An 18,134-nucleotide genomic window follows, 5' to 3' on the forward strand; every position below is an offset into this window, starting at 1 on the left:
ATTTTTGCGATGCGCGAGCAAAATTTTGATACGCTGCTCTTCTTGCTTGGACGGCATTTTGACAACTGAAGAGTGAATTCCAAAATGAAACTAGAAGCAACATTCTACACACACACACCTTCAAAATGAGGGGTGTTCAGGTTTTTTAAATGCAAAATTGAAAGAAATACGTCAAGTTTATATTGACCAAATTTTGACTGTATCACCCTTTATTGATGTAGGTCGGATGGTATTGCAAATGGGCCATATCAGTTCACTCTTGCGGAGCCTCTAAGAGAAGCATATTTAATCAGATCTGGCTGAAATTTGGTACATGGTACATGTTGGTATATGGTCTCTAATAACCATGCCAGAATTGGTCCATATCGGCCCATAATTATATATATAACCTTCATATAAACCGATCCCCAGATTTGACCTCCGGAGCCTTTTGGAGGAGCAAATTTAATCTGATCCAGCTGAAATTTGGTACATGGTGTTAGTATAAGGTCTCTAATAACCATGCAAAAGTTGGTCCATATCGTTTCATAATTATATATAGCTCCTATATAAACCGATCCTGAGATTTGACCTTCGGAGCCTCTTGAAGGAGCAAAATTCATCTGATCCGGTTGAAAATTGGTACATTGCGCTTGTATATGTCCGATAACCACCATGCCAAAATTGGTCCGTATCGATCCATAGTTATATATAGCCCCCAGATAAACAGATCCCTAATCACAGAAAAATCACGATTGCCACTCGAGCCAAAAATAATCTACCAAAATTTTATTGTTATAGAAAATTTTGTCAAAATTTTATTTCTATAGAAAATTTTGTCAAAATGTTATTTCATTCGTTTTGTTTTGTTTTTGTGTTTTTTTTTCTTTAATTATTGTTGTTGTTTTTTTTTGATTTCAGCTTAAAACCATGCATTGACTAAACTACAAGTGTAGCTTAACCAACAGAGGAAAAGAATGTTTGTCAAATTTATTTGGGCAAAGTCCAATAGACTGGAAGATGGTTGGATGGACGCACGTTTCGGAATTACCACATTCCTCATCAGCATCCTCTACTTGCAGCAAAACTATCAACCAATTATCAGAATAAATTCAGGCAGTTCACTAAATCCAAAAGCAAGCCACACTTGAACCTTCACGTACAGAAAAACCATGTTTGGACATGGTTGCCGCATCCATTTAATGCTTATCTAGAGCATGTAATTGCCGCGAAAACCATGTATTTTGTCTTTGTAAAAATAGTTTTCGAGCGGAGAAAAATGTATGGTGGCAATAAGCATTTAAATGGTTCTCAAATACCGCAAACATGTTCTATCATTTAAATGATAGAATTTGAGACCATTACATGGTCGGGAAAATCATGTACCTGACCATTCAATTTTTTTACTTTTTTACAGGGAAAAAAGTATTTTTATAGGTTAAGTATAGACATGTCTAGAACCATCACATGGCCATAAAGACCATTTACATTTTTTCATGACCATTTAATTTTTTAACTTGTTTGCAGCGAAAATAATTTTATAAAAACATTGAGCAGGTACACACGATTTTCATTTTGCGCGTCAGTCGTGTGTTGATTGTTTCTTGGAATGGACGGAGAATACGGAATTATTGCGTTTTGTGTTAATTTATTTATTCAGAAGTGGCACGTGGTTTTATGTGAACACAAAAAAGGAAAGTGTAATTGAAAAAATGTACCTGTTTTTTTGTTCTGCATTTTGCTATATGGTATAATTTATTTTTATTTGCAGTTACATGATGTCTGCGTTTGTACATTTGATGGGCACGATGTAAATATGGAATAATTACTTATTGTTGAAATTGAAATAAAATAGAGTGTGTAAATGTGTATGATGTTTGCTTGCACGACATTATAAATACAAATAAACAATGAATTAGTTTATTCTATCTATATATATAAAATTCAATTTATGTTTGTTTATTTGTTTGTTTGTTTGTATGTACCGAGTTGGCTCCGAAACGGCTGAACCGATTTACTTGAAACTTTCAGAGATCGTAGGGGGCGCTCATGTGGTGAAAATAGGGTACCTCATTTTTTGACACCTGGTCGCGGAGGGGGACCTCCCCTTTGTCGGACTTTTTGAAAATTGGACCAAAGTTGACCGATTTGGTTGAAATTTTCGTTGAAGATTGGGGTTGGCATCTAGACAAAGATCCGCTACTTTTTATTTCGATATTTGGTGGCGGAGGGGGGGCCTCTCCTTTGTTCGACTTTTTTTAAAGTACAGTGAAAAAACTAAAATTCTCTAAATTATCTGAGATTTACAGAGAACATGTGGTGAGGGGTACCCGATGATTTCATATGTGGATGGGGAGGGAACCTCCCCCTTGCCCTACTTTTTTAAACTTGGAACAAAATTATGCGATTTGCTTGAAATTTTCATTGAATGTTGGGATTGGCATGCAGACAAAAATCCGCTACATTATTTTCCGATATTTGGTCGGGGAGGGGGACCACCCCTTTGCCAATTTTTTTTTTTTTTTGAAAGTTCAAACAAAACTAAACTCCCCCGACTGAAATTTTACAGAAAAAATGGGTTACGAAATTTATATCAGGTTCCTGATTTTTTAATAAAAATAAAAGGGCATAGGGAGACATCCGCTTCTCTTAAGTACATACAGAGAAACAATTAAACTTTACCGAGTTACTTGAAATTTACAGAGGACTGGGGAGAGATCGTAACCTCCGTCAACCGTAATAGTTGATACCTGATTTTGTGATATTTGGACGGAAGAGAGGCCGCCCCTTTAGGCTTATAATTTGCTTGACATTTTCTGGGACGTTTACAAAAGATACGCTTTTCGACATTTGGTCGGGGAGGAGGTCCTCCTCTAAAACTACAAAAAAATGGCTCTATTAACCATGTTCCTTAATCTATATCTGCCCATAAAGCTCGAAAAATAATTGTATAATTAGATATAATGCATTTGGACGTCAATTGCCTGTTTCGGTATCAGGCTAACATGAAATATAAAAAAATTTAAGTTTTCTTGAAATTTACAAAGGAAGCGGGGGAAAAGGTTATAAATGAAGAGGCAACCTTCATTGCCCCACACTTGAAGGAAAGTTTCAAGAATTTTCAGGGAAGGTTAGGGTGCTATTCACTACGGTGTTTGTCGATATTGTATCGGGGAAAGTGACGTCCCTTTAAAACAATAGAGCAAAAATTAAACATCTCCGATCTACTTGAAATTTACAGGGAACGTGGGAGGAGGTGATGAAATTTATACATGATTTTTAAATTAATATATGATTTTTCGATATCTGGTTGGGGAAGGGGAAAATTGAAATACACTTTGTCGATTTACTTGGATAGAATTTATAGGGAGTAGTTGCGAAATTAATATAGGGTACGTGATAGTCCGATATCAGGTCAGAGTGGAGCGAAGGTGGGGAGAGAGTTCCCTTTTGTCGGTTTTTTCTCTTAAATTAAAAGTGGAGGGTTGTCCGTAAATGGGAACTCGATATATAATTTTATGATTTTTGTACTGGCTTCTGCCAGACTTCTTTTTAGTCTTCATTTTAGTAAAGAGAGGGTTCCCTTTTGTCCGTTTTTTTCCTAAGTTGAAAGTAGAGGGTTGTCCGTAAATGGGAACTCGGTACATAATTTTATGATTTTTGTACAGGCTTCTGCCAGACTTCTTTTTAGTAAAGAACTTAAATTTACATGAAATTGGCAGCCAACGTAGAGGGTGCATCATTTTCCAACATTTTAGCAAATGTTAATGTGGTAAATTTTTTGACTACTTTTGCTTTCTCCGATTTATTGGATGGGAAACAGTAATTCTTTGTATGTTATTATAATATAGTGCTTAATTTTCAGATATGTTGAGGAGAATGATACCTTTCCTTGACAAACCCCACTTAAAATTCACAAGAAATATAGAAGAAGGTACACCCTCTCCCGCCGTATTTGTACCTATAAACGAAAAATCAAGTAGTCCGATTTGTTTAAAAGAATTGAAATCTTTTCGAATTTGTTTTCAGCACGAAGGATATAGTTGACTAAGTTAATGCAAAATGTTCCTCCGAATACGCTTCGGAAGGCGCAGCGAAGCGGGTCGGGTTACGCTAGTAAATAAATAAAAACAAACAAATAAAATTAATTTTGTGTTTTCTTTTCTCAAGTGGCGTCCTTTTTTCGACGATGAAAAAAGTTTTTTCATAAAGATCAAAACATTTTGTGACCATGTTCTTTTAACTAGGAGAAAAACATTTTTGGCGAATACCATAACATTTTAGATCGTGACCATTGTCTTTTAATGGAAACAAAATTCTTTTTATCAATATAATAACATTTTAGATGACGACAATTTTATTTTTCTTAGAACCATGTTCACTGAGCCAACATGGTTGCAGGTGAAAATGTTACATAGTCGCCACAAAAATAGCTCCTATCATATTATTTTGCTCTTCGAATATGATTATGACAATCATGTTTCTTCTCTGCGTGTTCCGAAAACTTTTGTCAAACTTTTATTTCTATAGAAAGTTTTGTCAAAATTTTATTTCTATAGAAAATTATGTCAAAATTTTATTTCTATAGAAAGTTTTGTCAAAATTTTATTTCTATAGAAAATTTTGTCATCATTTTATTTCTATAGAAAATTTTGTCAACATTTTATACCTACACCCTCAAAAAAAATCGCTTCTTTAACATATGCTCCCAACATATTTTGCAGGAAGCACATATATTATTGGATACTGCCGAAATATTAATATGTTTGTTTTATGTGAACATATTATATGTTTGGAAGCATTTTGAGCCCAAAAAATTATATGCTTGGAAGAATTTTCCCCAAAGAAGATTGTGATCATTCCCTCAAATAATTTTCACTTTCACGAAATTTTTAGTTCTTGGCACCTTTTTCTGTAATACAAATAATGTTGAAGAAATTATTCAATTTTATAATTTTTTTTTAATTTTACCTTTCGCTTGGGCGGAGAATCGAACCGAGGCCCATACAGTTTGTAAGCCAACACACTATCCACTGGGCTACGTAGTAGTTATAGTCACCAGTAGACAATTATCGTTACAAGTTACATTTATATAGCATACTTTGCAGCGCCCACGAGCCCATGCAAACATAACATTATTTAAAAGAAACATACATTTGTTGGCCACGTGGAGCAGTGGTTAGCATGTCTGCCTTGCATGCAAAGGGTCGTGGGTTCAATTCCTGCTCCGACCGAACCAATTTTTTTTGTTGCAATTTAGTCATTTATACTATATTAAATTTTTATAATGAAACTTCGAAATGTGGGTTATTAAAAATTTACAGTCCCCACATACATAAAATTCTCCTCTCAAGGTGAAAACACATGCTGTTTTTTTTTTTAAATCTCTATGCTCTTGGTTCCGAATGTCTCATTCTAATATTCAAATTAAATAATATTTAGACTTAAGCATATAAAATTTTTGGCCTTATCATAAATTAGTTTTCCGAAACAACATACAACCATTTCACAGAAATTGTAAACATATATATGTTTGCTCGAAATTTGTAAATTTATATATGTTTACATTCACACATATTATTTTTATGAAACATTCATACCCCAAACATAATATATTTTAACATATTAACATATGTGTCCCAAACATTTAGTGTTAGCTTAGGAACATTACATGTTGGCACTTAAATATATTGTGTTTAAAAATTGTGTCCGAAACACATTTTGTTTATATCGGAACATATGAAAAACATATTTTTCTAACAGTGTATAGAAAATTTGTCAGAATTTTATTTCTGTAGAAAATTTTGTCAAATTTTATTTCTATAGACAATTATGAAGCACCTCTTAATTGGCGAGGAATATTTTGCAAAATCTTCCAAAACATCAAGAATTCTACCAATCGACCAAACGGTAAGAAATCTGCCATTGTTGGTAAGACCCCCATATTTCAATTCTGGCTCTATAATTACCGCACAAAAGTTCATATCGGTTCGTAATTATATCTTTCCTATATAACATATACCGGTCAAGAACTGAATACATACGTATTTAATCGACCTTTCTTTTGTCTAATATATATCTATAACAATTTAGAAGATGATGTTAAGAAGTTTTACAATCGGCCGCAACCCAAGTAAATCAATTGTGGATGACCGTCTTTAGTACACTCAAAAAAAAGTTTACTTGGATCCAAAGATTTTGACCTTCCTTTAAGGATTTTGGTATTGATTCCGAGCCAAAGATGCGGCTTCTTTCAAATAAAGACATTTTTAGGGACCTCCCTGGCTTTAAATCTAGGGTCGATAAAATTAAAATTGGATACAGATCTCATTCATCGAATTTTTATTCTCTGTGTGCGATATATTAATAATGGTATTCAGGTACAAACAAATTCCAGTTTCAAAATCCAAATTATGCCAAGTACTTCAAAGTAAAAACGGGTTTCTTAATGCTAAAAAAAACCTTTAAACCAAAGATGCAAATCCTTAAAATAAGTCTTAGCCTATATTTGAAGCGTTTTTATCTTATATATAAAAATTCAATATGTCAGTTGAGTTAAAATTAAAAATGTTTTTCTTTATTTTAAGGAATATTTGCCGTACTTCAAAGATTCAAAATTTCAAGATTTGTGTCCTAAATTTAATGAAAAAAAAAATGTTTGAAGCAGGGATTATAAAGTTTCTTTTAATTAAAATATAATTATTTTTATACCCACCACCATAGGATGGGGGGTATATTAACTTTGTCATTCCGTTTGTAACACATCGAAATATTGCTCTAAGACCCCATAAAGTATATATATTCTGGGTCGTGGTGAAATTCTGAGTCGATCTGAACATGTCCGTCCGTCCGTCTGTTGAAATCACGCTAACTTCCGAACGAAACAAGCTATCGACTTGAAACTTGGCACAAGTAGTTGTTATTGATGTAGGTCGGATGGTATTGCAAATGGGTCATATCGGTTCACTTTTACGTATAGCCCCCATATAAACGGACCCCAAAATTTGGCTTGCGAGGCCTCTAAGAGAAGCAAATTTCATCCGATCCGGCTGAAATTTGGTACATGGTGTCAGTATATGGTCTCTAACAACCATGCAAAAATTGGTCCACATCGGTCCATAATTATATATAGCCCCCATATAAACCGATCCCCCGATTTGGCTTGCGAGGCCCCTAAGAGAAGCAAATTTCATCCGATCCGGCTGAAATTTGGTACATAGTGTCAGTATATAGTCTCTAACAACCATGCAAAAATTGGTCCACATCGGTCCATAATTATATATAGCCCCCATATAAACCAATCCCCCGATTTGGCTTGCGAGGCCTCTAAGAGAAGCAAATTTCATCCGATCCGGCTGAAATATGGTACATGGTGTTAGTATATGGTCTTTAACAACCGTGCAAAAATTGGTCCACATCGGTCCATAATTATATATAGCCCCCATATAAACCGATCCCTCGATTTGGCTTGCGAGACCGCTAAGAGAAGCAAATTTCATCCGATCCGGCTGAAATTTGGTACATGGTGGTAGTATATGGTCTCTAATGACCATGCAAAAATTGGTCCACATCGGTTCATAATTATATATAGCCACCATATAAACCGATCACCAGATTTGACCTCCGGAACCTGTTGGAAGACCAAAATTCATCTGATTCAGTTGAAATTTGGTACGTGGTGTTAATATATGGCCTCAAACTCCCATGCAAAAATTGGTCGATATCGGTCCATAATTATATATAGGCCCCATATAAACCGATCCCCAGATTTGACCTCCAGAGCCCCTTGGAAGAGCAAAATTCTTGCCATTCGGTTGAAATTTGGTACGTGATGTTAGTATATGGTATCCAACAACCATGCAGGAATTGGTTCCTATCAGTCCATAATTATATATAGCTCCCATATCCCATATAAACCGATCCCCAGATGTGACCTCCGGTGCCTTTTGGAGAATGCTTGAAATTTGGTACGTGGTGGTAGTATATGATATTTAACAGCCATGCCAAAAGTGGTCCACATCAGTCCATAATCGTACATAGCCCCATATAAACCGATCCCGAGATTTGGTTTTGGAACCTCTTGGAAGAGCAAATTTCATCCGAGTGAGTTGGAATTTGGTACATTGTGCTAGTATATGGTCGTTAACAACCATGCCTAACTAGGTTCATATCGGTCTATAGTTATATTGGCCCTCAGATAAATCGATCCCCAATCACACAAAAATTGGTCCATATCAAGTTCATAATTGTATATAGCCCCCATATAAGCGACCCCCATATTTCAATTCTGGTTCTCTACGTACAAAAAGTCCATATCGATTCGTAATTATTTGTAGACTTAACTATACATAACTTTTTTGTCTAATATATACCATGTATGGACTAAATCACAGTCTTTCGTAGAAGTTTCTACCCAATCCATGGTGGTGGGTACATAAGATTCGGCCTGGCCGAACTTGCGGCCGTATGTACTTGTTTTATATTTACTTGAAGCGTTTTTATCTTAAATATAAAAATTCAATATGTCAGTTGATTTAAAGACGGTTTCCTTAAATTAAAAATGTTTTTCTTAATTTTTAGGAAAATTTGCCATACTTCAAAGATCTACAACTTCAGCAGAGAGACGCAAAATTTAAAGATTTGTGTCCTAAATGTTATGAAAAAAATTTTTGAAGCTATGATTATAAACTTTCTTTTAATTAAAATGACATTGTTTTAAAGAATTTTGTCCTTAGCATTGCGTAAATTTTGAGTCCTAAAATTTAAGTTGCATAATCTTTCAATTAGATCAATATTTTTTTCAGTGTAGACGTTTCTACGCACTCCATGGTGGAGGGTACATAAGATTCGGCCTGGCCGAACTTACGGTCGTATATACTTGTTTTTCTTTTTTATTAATTTCTTTCCGAATTGTAGTATTTAAAAAAATTTTTAATATTTTGTTAATATAATTTGTTCACTGGTAGTTGCACTCAGCGGTGTGTGTTTGCGGTCGTATATTCCCTCATTTAGGTCTAGAATACAAGCCCAAGTAGCCACCACATTTCCTACAGTATTTTCGTTGACTTGAAGATGAACCCCGGCAACACATTGTGTAGATGCACGAAAGAGCAAATATGGGGAAACAGCTGGAAAAAAAATAATTAAATTCACTATAATTAAACAATATGTTATAAAAAAAAAAATAAGGAATTCTTATCGAAAACTAGTAATAAAGAGCCAAAGTTGTAAGGAGCTGATGACCTAACAAAAGTTTGATTTCTTTCAATGAAGTTCCTTTGAATCTGTTGGTGTGTTATGCCCACAATCTGATCTATAAATAGAATTCATTGCTTGTGAGTTTATGGCTATAGTAATAGTTGAGTGTTGATAACAATTGGACTGTGGATTGGATTTCGAAAATAATAATAAGATTTACCTACACACAAAGAAAAAATTTGATTCAATCACGAAATTAATTGATCCAATTAATCTTTTAATTGAAATGTCTTCAATCACGAAAATGATGATATCAATCACTGTTTTAAATGGGCTTAAAAAAAATATTTAATTAAAAAGTTTATTGATTTTAATTTGAAAATTTCAATTAATTTTTTAATAGATTCAATTAAAAAATTAATTTATATTGATGGCAAAAATCAATTATTTCTTTAATTGATTCAATTAAAAATTTAATTTATGTCAATTGGAAAACTCAATCAATAAAAACCGCGAACATTTTCACTAATTTTCTTAACTAACTTTGTGTTGTTAGTTTGATAAAAAAAAATAATAATTGTATTAATTAAGTTTTTATTGGAATCACTTTCTTAATTGACTTTGCGTTTTTGTTTTGATTAAAAAGTTTATTGTATCAGTTAATTTTTTATTTAAAATTGAAAAATTTTCAATCATTGTCCTAATTGTCTCTAGTTTGATAAAAAATTAATTGTATCAATTAATTTTTTAATTAAAAATTTAAAAAAATTTTCAATCATTAATCAAATTGACGCAATGTTTCTAGTTGGATTAAAAAGTTAATTGTATCAATTAATTTTTTAATTGAAAAAGTTTCTCATCTTCAATTAACTTTTTAATTGGAAATATTGTGGTTAAGGCCGATTTCAGGTTCAGGTTGATCCCCCTCATCCCCCTCCCCCCCACCACCGAAATGAATGAATATTTTTATATAAAGAAATATATATTTTTAACTGCATAGGTTTTATTTTGAAAAACGCTTACCTGTAAAACTTGCACAAATCATAGAATACTAGTTGAAAAGCCCGTCAAACGACGGTCGAAAAAAACAAATTGTTTTTGTTCTCGCACCACAAATTTCATTTTTGGAAAATGTATTTCTGCTTTTTATGTGTGTTTGTTGTTCTTTTTGTGAACATGACTCGCTTTGTTTGGCCATAGCAACAACAACGAAACTGCCAAACACACATGTGTAAATGAAATGGCGCAAAACCTGCGAAAAGAACCTGCCTAATTCAGCGATGGAAGCACTTGGAGAGTGCAATAAAGAGATTTTTCCAAACGTGCATATTCTTTTAAAAATTTTGGTCATTTTGCCAGTTACTCAGGGATGGATAATAAAATTTTTAAGAAAGTACAAAAAATTTTTTACTAAATTTCAACAAAAATTTTACTGGAAGATTATTGTCAAGAGACTGAATTTTAAAGAAAATAAAATTTTGACAAAACTTTCTACATAAATAAGATTTTGCAAAAATTTTCTATAGAAATAAAATTTTGACAAAATTTTCTATAGAAATAAAATTTTGCAAAAAAATTCTATAGAAAAAAAAATTGCAAAATTTTTTCTATAGACATAAAATTTTGCAAAAATTTCCTTTAGAAATAAAATTTTTACAAACTTTTCAATTGAAATAAAATTTTGACAAAATTTTCTATAAAAATAAAATTTTGCAAAAATTCTGTATAGAAATAAAATTTTGACAACATTTTCTACCGAAATAAAAAATCGATAATATAGAATCGCATTCTTTTTTCGACTAAAACATTCTTGAAATTCAATAAAATCCTGTTTTTGACTATGTCTTTTACAAAATCGAGATTTTCTTCCCACATGAACATGTTTGTTTTGCCATATTTGTAAAAGACTATTAGCAAATAAGGTTGATAAAGACTTTCTCAAAATATTAAAATATTTTGTCAAAGCTATTGTACCATAAATCTGATATCGACTCAAAAATGTCTACACAAAAGGTACTAAATCATTCCTACGGTACTGACCGGGGTGAAAAAGTATTGAAAAAAGTACTTTCGTACTGCATTTTCCATCCCTGCAGTTACTACGTGCTCATCCGAACGTTCATTTTCAACAATGAAGAGATTAAAGACGTATCTTAGAAATTCGACTAGCGAGAGTAGACTCAATGGATTGGCATTAATGTCGGTTCATCGCCGAATAAATGTGCCGACTGAAGAAGTCATTGATTTATTTGCTGCCCAAAAAGCCCGTCGGCTCAATTTAATATTATAAAAATATTCTATACATACCTATGCATAAATAAAATTTTCTACACATGAGATTATATGAATATTTTTTTAAAAGTTTTTTTTTAAATAAAAATTGAATTAGTCTTTATTAAATTGTTTTCACATTCTGTAAAAGACCTCAACGTTTATCACAAAAATTTTACAGCCAATAGAAAATCGCAATGTTTGTTTGTGTAAAATTTTAGTTGGGAGGAAAGAAGTAGTTTTTTTACATGTAGAGACATACATACCAAGATAGGCAAGACATCAGACAATTCAAGCCATCGATTAAGTTCGTGTAGTTCACATTAACTGTTTCCGTTTTCTCCTTGCAAAGGGGACAAATGATGGCATTTGTTTTTGGGCCAACCGAATAGAATCTCACATAGGGTGTGTCCTGACCTTGGGGTTTAGAAGATGGCCCCATTCTATTTTGGCCATAGATAAGGGGCGTTTGTGTCGTATGTGAATCTGGGGTACGCGGTGAATCCAAAGACATAGCGGTCATAGATTCTTGTTCAATTGGTATCTTAGATTGGTATTTGTGCAAGAGGAATTCTTGTCGCATGGGTGCTGTGAGATTTTGACGGTTTCGTTTGTGTCACACACACGTTTGTATTCAAACTAAAATTTGTATTTGAAATTTGCTTTATGAGATGCTCCAATGGGACTATTTTTGTTGCGTTTTGTTTGTCTCCGAAAATTATAATCACAAAAATAAATATTTGGCAAATTTTCGGATCTCATTTTATTGCAGTCATTTTTGTTAGTAGTTGTCTTTTTGAGATAGAAGAGCCTTTTTAAACATCTTTGGTAGACAGACTTTTGTCAATAAAAAAAATTAAGAGTTTTGTCTCTAAAAAATCATAATAATCGCATGCGTCACATTTGCTCTAGAGAAGTCTACAAATGTTGAGAGCAATAAAATATTGTCTCCTAAATTTGGGTCTTAGGGGACTCTTAAATTTTATATGAATCTGGTAGTATGGTCTTTGCAGTAAATAAACTGCAGAGTAAATCAGAATCAAAAAAATGACAACAGTTTATACACACAAAAAGAACATTACAAAAATATGAAATATCAATGGAATTTTACACAATTAATTTATTTAATTTAAATTTTTTCCAATTTCAAAAATTAATTAGAATTAGTTTCGTGATTGAAGCCACAAATATATGTTTGTGTATACTATTCTAGCAATTTGCTTTCAAATTAAGACTAAGACTAGTAAGAATGGTAATGGAATAAACCGGGCTGAAGGTACACAATGAATTCGAATCAGAAACCAGTAGTTTGGATCCCCAAGTAGTGCAAATTGGATCATTGCCAAAGAATTTCCACTAAGGAATTTCCATTCTAAGGAGGAGAGTTAAATAGTTCAAAATATTGTAAATACGTTAACAAATATTTTTGTTTTTGAACTTGTATTTGTGGTTTCAACAGTGCTGTATATTGTTGTTGTTTTTTTTTGTTGTTTTTTTTTTTATTTCAACTTAAAATCATGCATTGACTAAACTACAAGTGTATGTTATTTTCAAAAACAAACGATTTGGAACCACTGAGCGATGTTCATTCATCCGGCTGTTGAAATCACGTTAACTTCCGAACTTTACTTTTTTGTGTTTTTAAGATTCTTCGTTGAATCTTTTTATTTAATTTCTTTATATTATATTTCAATCATTTTCTTTAAAATATTTAAAGCCCTCTTGTCCGCATGTACTCAAAAAATACTTCACCTTGAAGTGGAGCTTTATTAATACATGTCGATGATCATCACTTGACTTCTGTGCTTTAGATTTATTAAAGTCATGGTAAAATTGAAGATAGAAATAAATTACGATGATATAGTATAATTGAAATTTAAGTAAGGTAAACTGTTTTATAGCAAGAATCAACTACTTCGTACGAAAATTAAACTAACTTTACTCCACATTTTTGCGATTTCCGCAAAGCATTGTTAAAACCAGAAAAAGGAAAATTTCATTGGACTGTGGAAATTTTCAAAAAAAAAATTTACAAAATTGTATTTCTATAGAAAATTTTATCAAAATTTTATTAAACTGTTTTATAGCAAGAATCAACTACTTCGTACGAAAATTAAACTAAATTTTCTCCACATTTTTGCGATTTCCGCAAAGCGTTGTTAAAACCAGAAAAAGGAAAATTTCATTGGACTGTGGAAATTTCCAAAAAAAAAAATTTACAAAATTGTATTTCTATAGAAAATTTTATCAAAATTTTATTTCTATAGAAAATTTTATCAAAATTTTATTTCTATAGAAAATTTTGTTAAAATTTTATTTCTTGTTGTTTTTTTATTGCAGCTTAAAACCATACATTGACTAAACTACAAGTGTAGCTTAACCACCAGAGGAAAAGAATGTTTGTCAAATTTATTGTATATTTATTATAGACTGCAAGATGGTTGGATGGACGCACGTTTCGGAATTACCACATTCCTCATCAGCATCCTCTACTCGCAGCAAAACTATCAACCAATTATCAGAATAAATTCAGGCAGTTTATTAAACCCAACTATAAACAACACTTGAACCCTCCGAAAAAAGGTTTTACATTGATAGCCGGCTTATGCCGCCATTGTCAAATCATCGATTTGAATTCAGTTGGCTGGGTTTATTTTGAGCGTACCTCCTCTTCTTTTTCCATTCTTTTTGTTTTGTTATTGTTGGTTTTGTTCTTTAAGCATTGTTGTTGTTTTTTATTGCAGCTTAAAACCATACATTGACTAAACTACAAGTGTAGCTTAACCAACAGAGGAAAAGAATGTTTGTCAAATTTATTTGGGCAAAGTCCTATAGACTGCAAAATGGTTGGATGGACCCACGTTCCAGAATTACTACATTCCTCATCAGCATCATCCGGCTATCAATGTAAAACCTTTTTTCGGAGGGTTCAAGTGTTGTTTATAGTTGGATTTAATAAACTGCCTGAATTTATTCTGATAATTGGTTGATAGTTTTGCTGCAAGTAGAGGATGCTGATGAGGAATGTGGTAATTCCGAAACGTGCGTCCATCCAACCATCTTGCAGTCTATAGGGCTTTGCCCAAATAAATTTGACAAACATTCTTTTCCTCTGTTGGTTAAGCTACACTTGTAGTTTAGTCAATGTATGGTTTTAAGCGGCAATAAAAAACAACAACAATGCTTAAAGAACAAAACCAACAATAACAAAACGAAAAGAATGGAACATTTTATTTCTATAGAAAATTTTGTCAAAGTTTAATTTCTATAAAAAATTTGGACAACATTTTAGAAGTTTAACGTTGACAAAATTTGGACAACATTTTCTATGGAAATTAAATTTTCACAAATTTTTTAAAAGAAATAAAATTTTGACAACATTTTCTATTGAAATAAAATTTTGGCAAAATTTTCTGTAGAAATAAAATTGTGACAATTTTTTTTTTATAAATTCAAGCTCGAGGTCAAAATTTTATTATACCTTCCATCCTATGGTGGAGGGTAACACATCGAAATATTGATCTAAGACCCCATAAAGTATATATATTCTGGGTCGTGGTGAAATTCTGAGTCGATCTAAGCATGTCCGTCCGTCCGTCTGTTGAAATCACGCTAACTTCCGAACAAAACGAGTTATCGACTTGAAACTTGGCACAAGTAGTTGTTATTGATGTAGGTCGGATGGTATTGCAAATGGGCCATATCGGTCCACTTTTACGTATAGCTCCCATATAAACGGACCCTCAGATTTGGCTTGCGGAGCCTCTAAGAGAAGCATATACATGGTGTTGGTATATGGTCTCTAACAACCATGCAAAAATTGGTCCACATCGGTCCATAATTATATATAGCCCCCATATAAACCGATCCCCAGATTTGGCTTGCGGAGCCTCACAGAGAAGCAAATTTCATCCGATCCGGTTCAAATGTGGAATGTAGTATTAGTATATGGTCTCTAATAGAGGTCTGCACAATTCCATTTGTAAATGCAGAGTACACGTGTACTTGCTACATGAGTACATCTATTTGAGAGAGTCGCAAAACTATTGGTACACATTTTGATGAACACCAAAAGCCACGAGTAACTTCTTGTTGCTACTCTGATGTCTTCACTACCAACAAACACATATTCCTCTTTCTCTCTTATTGAAGTGTCCTCAGAGTGATCACGTCGAGTATGTTGCGAGAACAAAACTTCATAGAGTACTCCATGTACCACGTGCAGTTTCAGAAATACAAAAAAACAGTTACTCTCCATAATATATGTTTTGGTTTGTTATAAAGAACGGCAAACGTTAAGGTAAGTGTGTGACATACATAAATATATGAAATATGTGACATACATACATATCTATGATTAATAATAATGGAAAGTTTTGCTTCGTACATAACTGAGAAATACTTGTGGTACCACGTGAAGTGAAGAGAATCCATGTTGTACTTTTTCTCAAGTACTTACATTTTTATTGTTCCTTTTTTTCGGAACACATATTATTTCGGATAAGTACTTGGTGGTATTTGACAAGCAAGTGTTCTCTTCACTTCACTACTTGCGCTCTGAGAGAAAGACAGTGTATGTACTATATTCGACAGCGAATTGCATATATGTAGTGAAAAGCTATTCGATGCAGACCTCTAGTCTCTAACATCCATACCAAAATTTGTCCATATCGGTTCATAATCATGGTTGCCACTCGAGCCAAAAATAATCTACCAACATTTTATTTCTATAGACAATTTTGTTAAAATTTCATTTCTATAGAAAATTTTGTTTAAATTTTCTTTTCTATCGAAAATTTTGTCAAAACCTTTTTTCTATAGAAAATTTTGTCAAAATTTTATTTCTTTAGAAAATTTTGTGAACATTTTATTTCTATAGTGAATTTTGTTAAACTTTTATTTCTATAGAAAATTTTGTCAAAATTTTATTTCTATAGAAAATTTTGTCAAAATTTTATTTCTATAGAAAATTTTGTCAAAATTTTATTTCTGTAGAAAATTTTGTCAAAATTTTATTTCTATAGAAAATTTTGTCAAAAATTTATTTCTATAGAAAATTTTGTCAAAATTTTATTTCTATAGAAAATTTTGTCAAAATTTTATTTCTATGGAAAATTTTGTCAAAATTTTATTTCTATGGAAAATTTTGTCAAAATTTTATTTCTATAGAAAATTTTGTCAAAATTTTATTTCTATAGAAAATTTTGTCAAAAATTTATTTCTATAGAAAATTTTGTCAAAATTTTATTTCTATAGAAAATTTTGTCAAAATTTTATAGCTATAGAAAATTTTGTCAAAATTTTATTTCTATAGAAAATTTTGTCAAAATTTTATTTCTATAGAAAATTTTGTCAAAATTTTATTTCTATAGAAAATTTTGTCAAAATTTTATTTCTATAGAAAATTTTGTCAAAAATTTATTTCTATAGAAAATTTTGTCAAAATTTTATTTCTATAGAAAATTTTGTCAAAATTTTATTTCTATGGAAAATTTATGTTAATTTAATATATACCACGTATGAACTTACTTACAATTTAGGAGACGATGTTAGGAGATTTTAAGATACCTTGCCATCGGCAAGTGTTACCGCAACCCAAGTAATTCGATTGTGGATGGCAGTGTTTAGAAAAAAATGTTGGAGGGTACATAAGCTTCGGCTTGGCCGAACTTACGGCCGTATATACTTGTTTTTATTTTTTATAATTCGATATATCCATCTCCTTCGGAAATATTTTTGATTTTTGCCAGCATTGAGTTTTATTATTCCGGTCGATGATTTCAGAAACCATAAGGCATTTAACAAAAAAGTCGAAAAACAAAAACAACAAAACATAGATAAAGTAAAATTTTGACAAAATTTTCTATAGAAATAAAATTTAATTTTTTTAATTTTTTTTCTATGATAGGGTGTAATTTTGTGAATTGCAGTTAAAAAGTACACCAGTGCATTGAACTTTACTGATTTTAAAATCACTTTGTGGAAATCTCAAAATGTAGTGTAAAATTTAGTTTAATTTTCGCACGACGTAGTTCCCAGCAAAAAAAAATATTGGAAGTTCTTCCAAAGGCACAACTTTAAAAGCACTTCCAGTAGATGCCCTCCCAATGATGTTCTTTATTTTATCTACCCAGGAAGATCTTTTAAATCAATTTTTTATAACTTGCTTTTTTTCATACTTGTAATGGGTAATTTTAACTTTTTTGTTTCAAATAGGTTAAAAACAGAGTAAGATTTCATAAAATGATACAAACCATTTAAATTTTGTCGAAAAAAAAAAATGCTAAATCCAATCTGAAAAAATTGTGAATTTTTGAAAATATTTAAGGTCAAACGTTTCTGACAAGCGTTAGAATCCATTAAAAATTATAAAAAAGTATAAAAATTATTTATTTGACAAATTAACACAGAATTTTTTAATTTACATCCAAAACATTGAATTCGGATCACACCTAAAGAAGTGATGCAAATTCAGTGCAACGGCTGTTGAAATGGAGGACTTCCGTCTTATGACAAGCCCATGTTAAATTCATCGCTCTGCGTCAATTATGCACCACTTCCGGATCCAAAAAGAACATTTTCATTACTTCTTTTGGCGACGTTTTTTTTTCTTTTTCTGGGGTTAGGTTGTGCCTTTGGAAGATCTTTTTTTTTGCTGGGTTAGGTAGGTTGAGAAACTATGAAAA

The 18,134-nt window shown here is 32.0% G+C and overlaps 1 protein-coding gene across 1 annotated transcript; it reads right to left on the reverse strand.

Moving 5' to 3' along the window:
• Positions 1-8,542: 8,542 nt before the first annotated feature.
• LOC142240484 (uncharacterized) lies at positions 8,543-12,142 on the reverse strand. The gene is made up of 2 exons (XM_075312184.1): positions 11,715-12,142; positions 8,543-9,107 (listed from the first exon to the last, which is right to left on the reverse strand). The coding sequence occupies exons 1-2, from the start codon at positions 12,029-12,031 to the stop codon at positions 8,984-8,986; spliced, it is 441 nt and encodes a 146-aa protein (XP_075168299.1). The 5' UTR covers positions 12,032-12,142; the 3' UTR covers positions 8,543-8,983.
• Positions 12,143-18,134: the final 5,992 nt, after the last annotated feature.

This window comes from Haematobia irritans, chromosome 5 (assembly GCF_050003625.1).
Source record: "Haematobia irritans isolate KBUSLIRL chromosome 5, ASM5000362v1, whole genome shotgun sequence".
Lineage (NCBI taxonomy): Eukaryota > Metazoa > Arthropoda > Insecta > Diptera > Muscidae > Haematobia > Haematobia irritans.

Bases quoted from the DNA above. Each gene is read 5' to 3' on its own strand.
- LOC142240484 (XM_075312184.1), bottom strand. From the start codon at position 12,031: ATGCGACAAGAATTCCTCTTGCACAAATACCAATCTAAGATACCAATT. The intron at 9,108-11,714 runs GTATGTATGTCT...TTTTTTTTCCAG, and splicing joins CTGATGTCTTGCCTATCTTG to CTGTTTCCCCATATTTGCTC.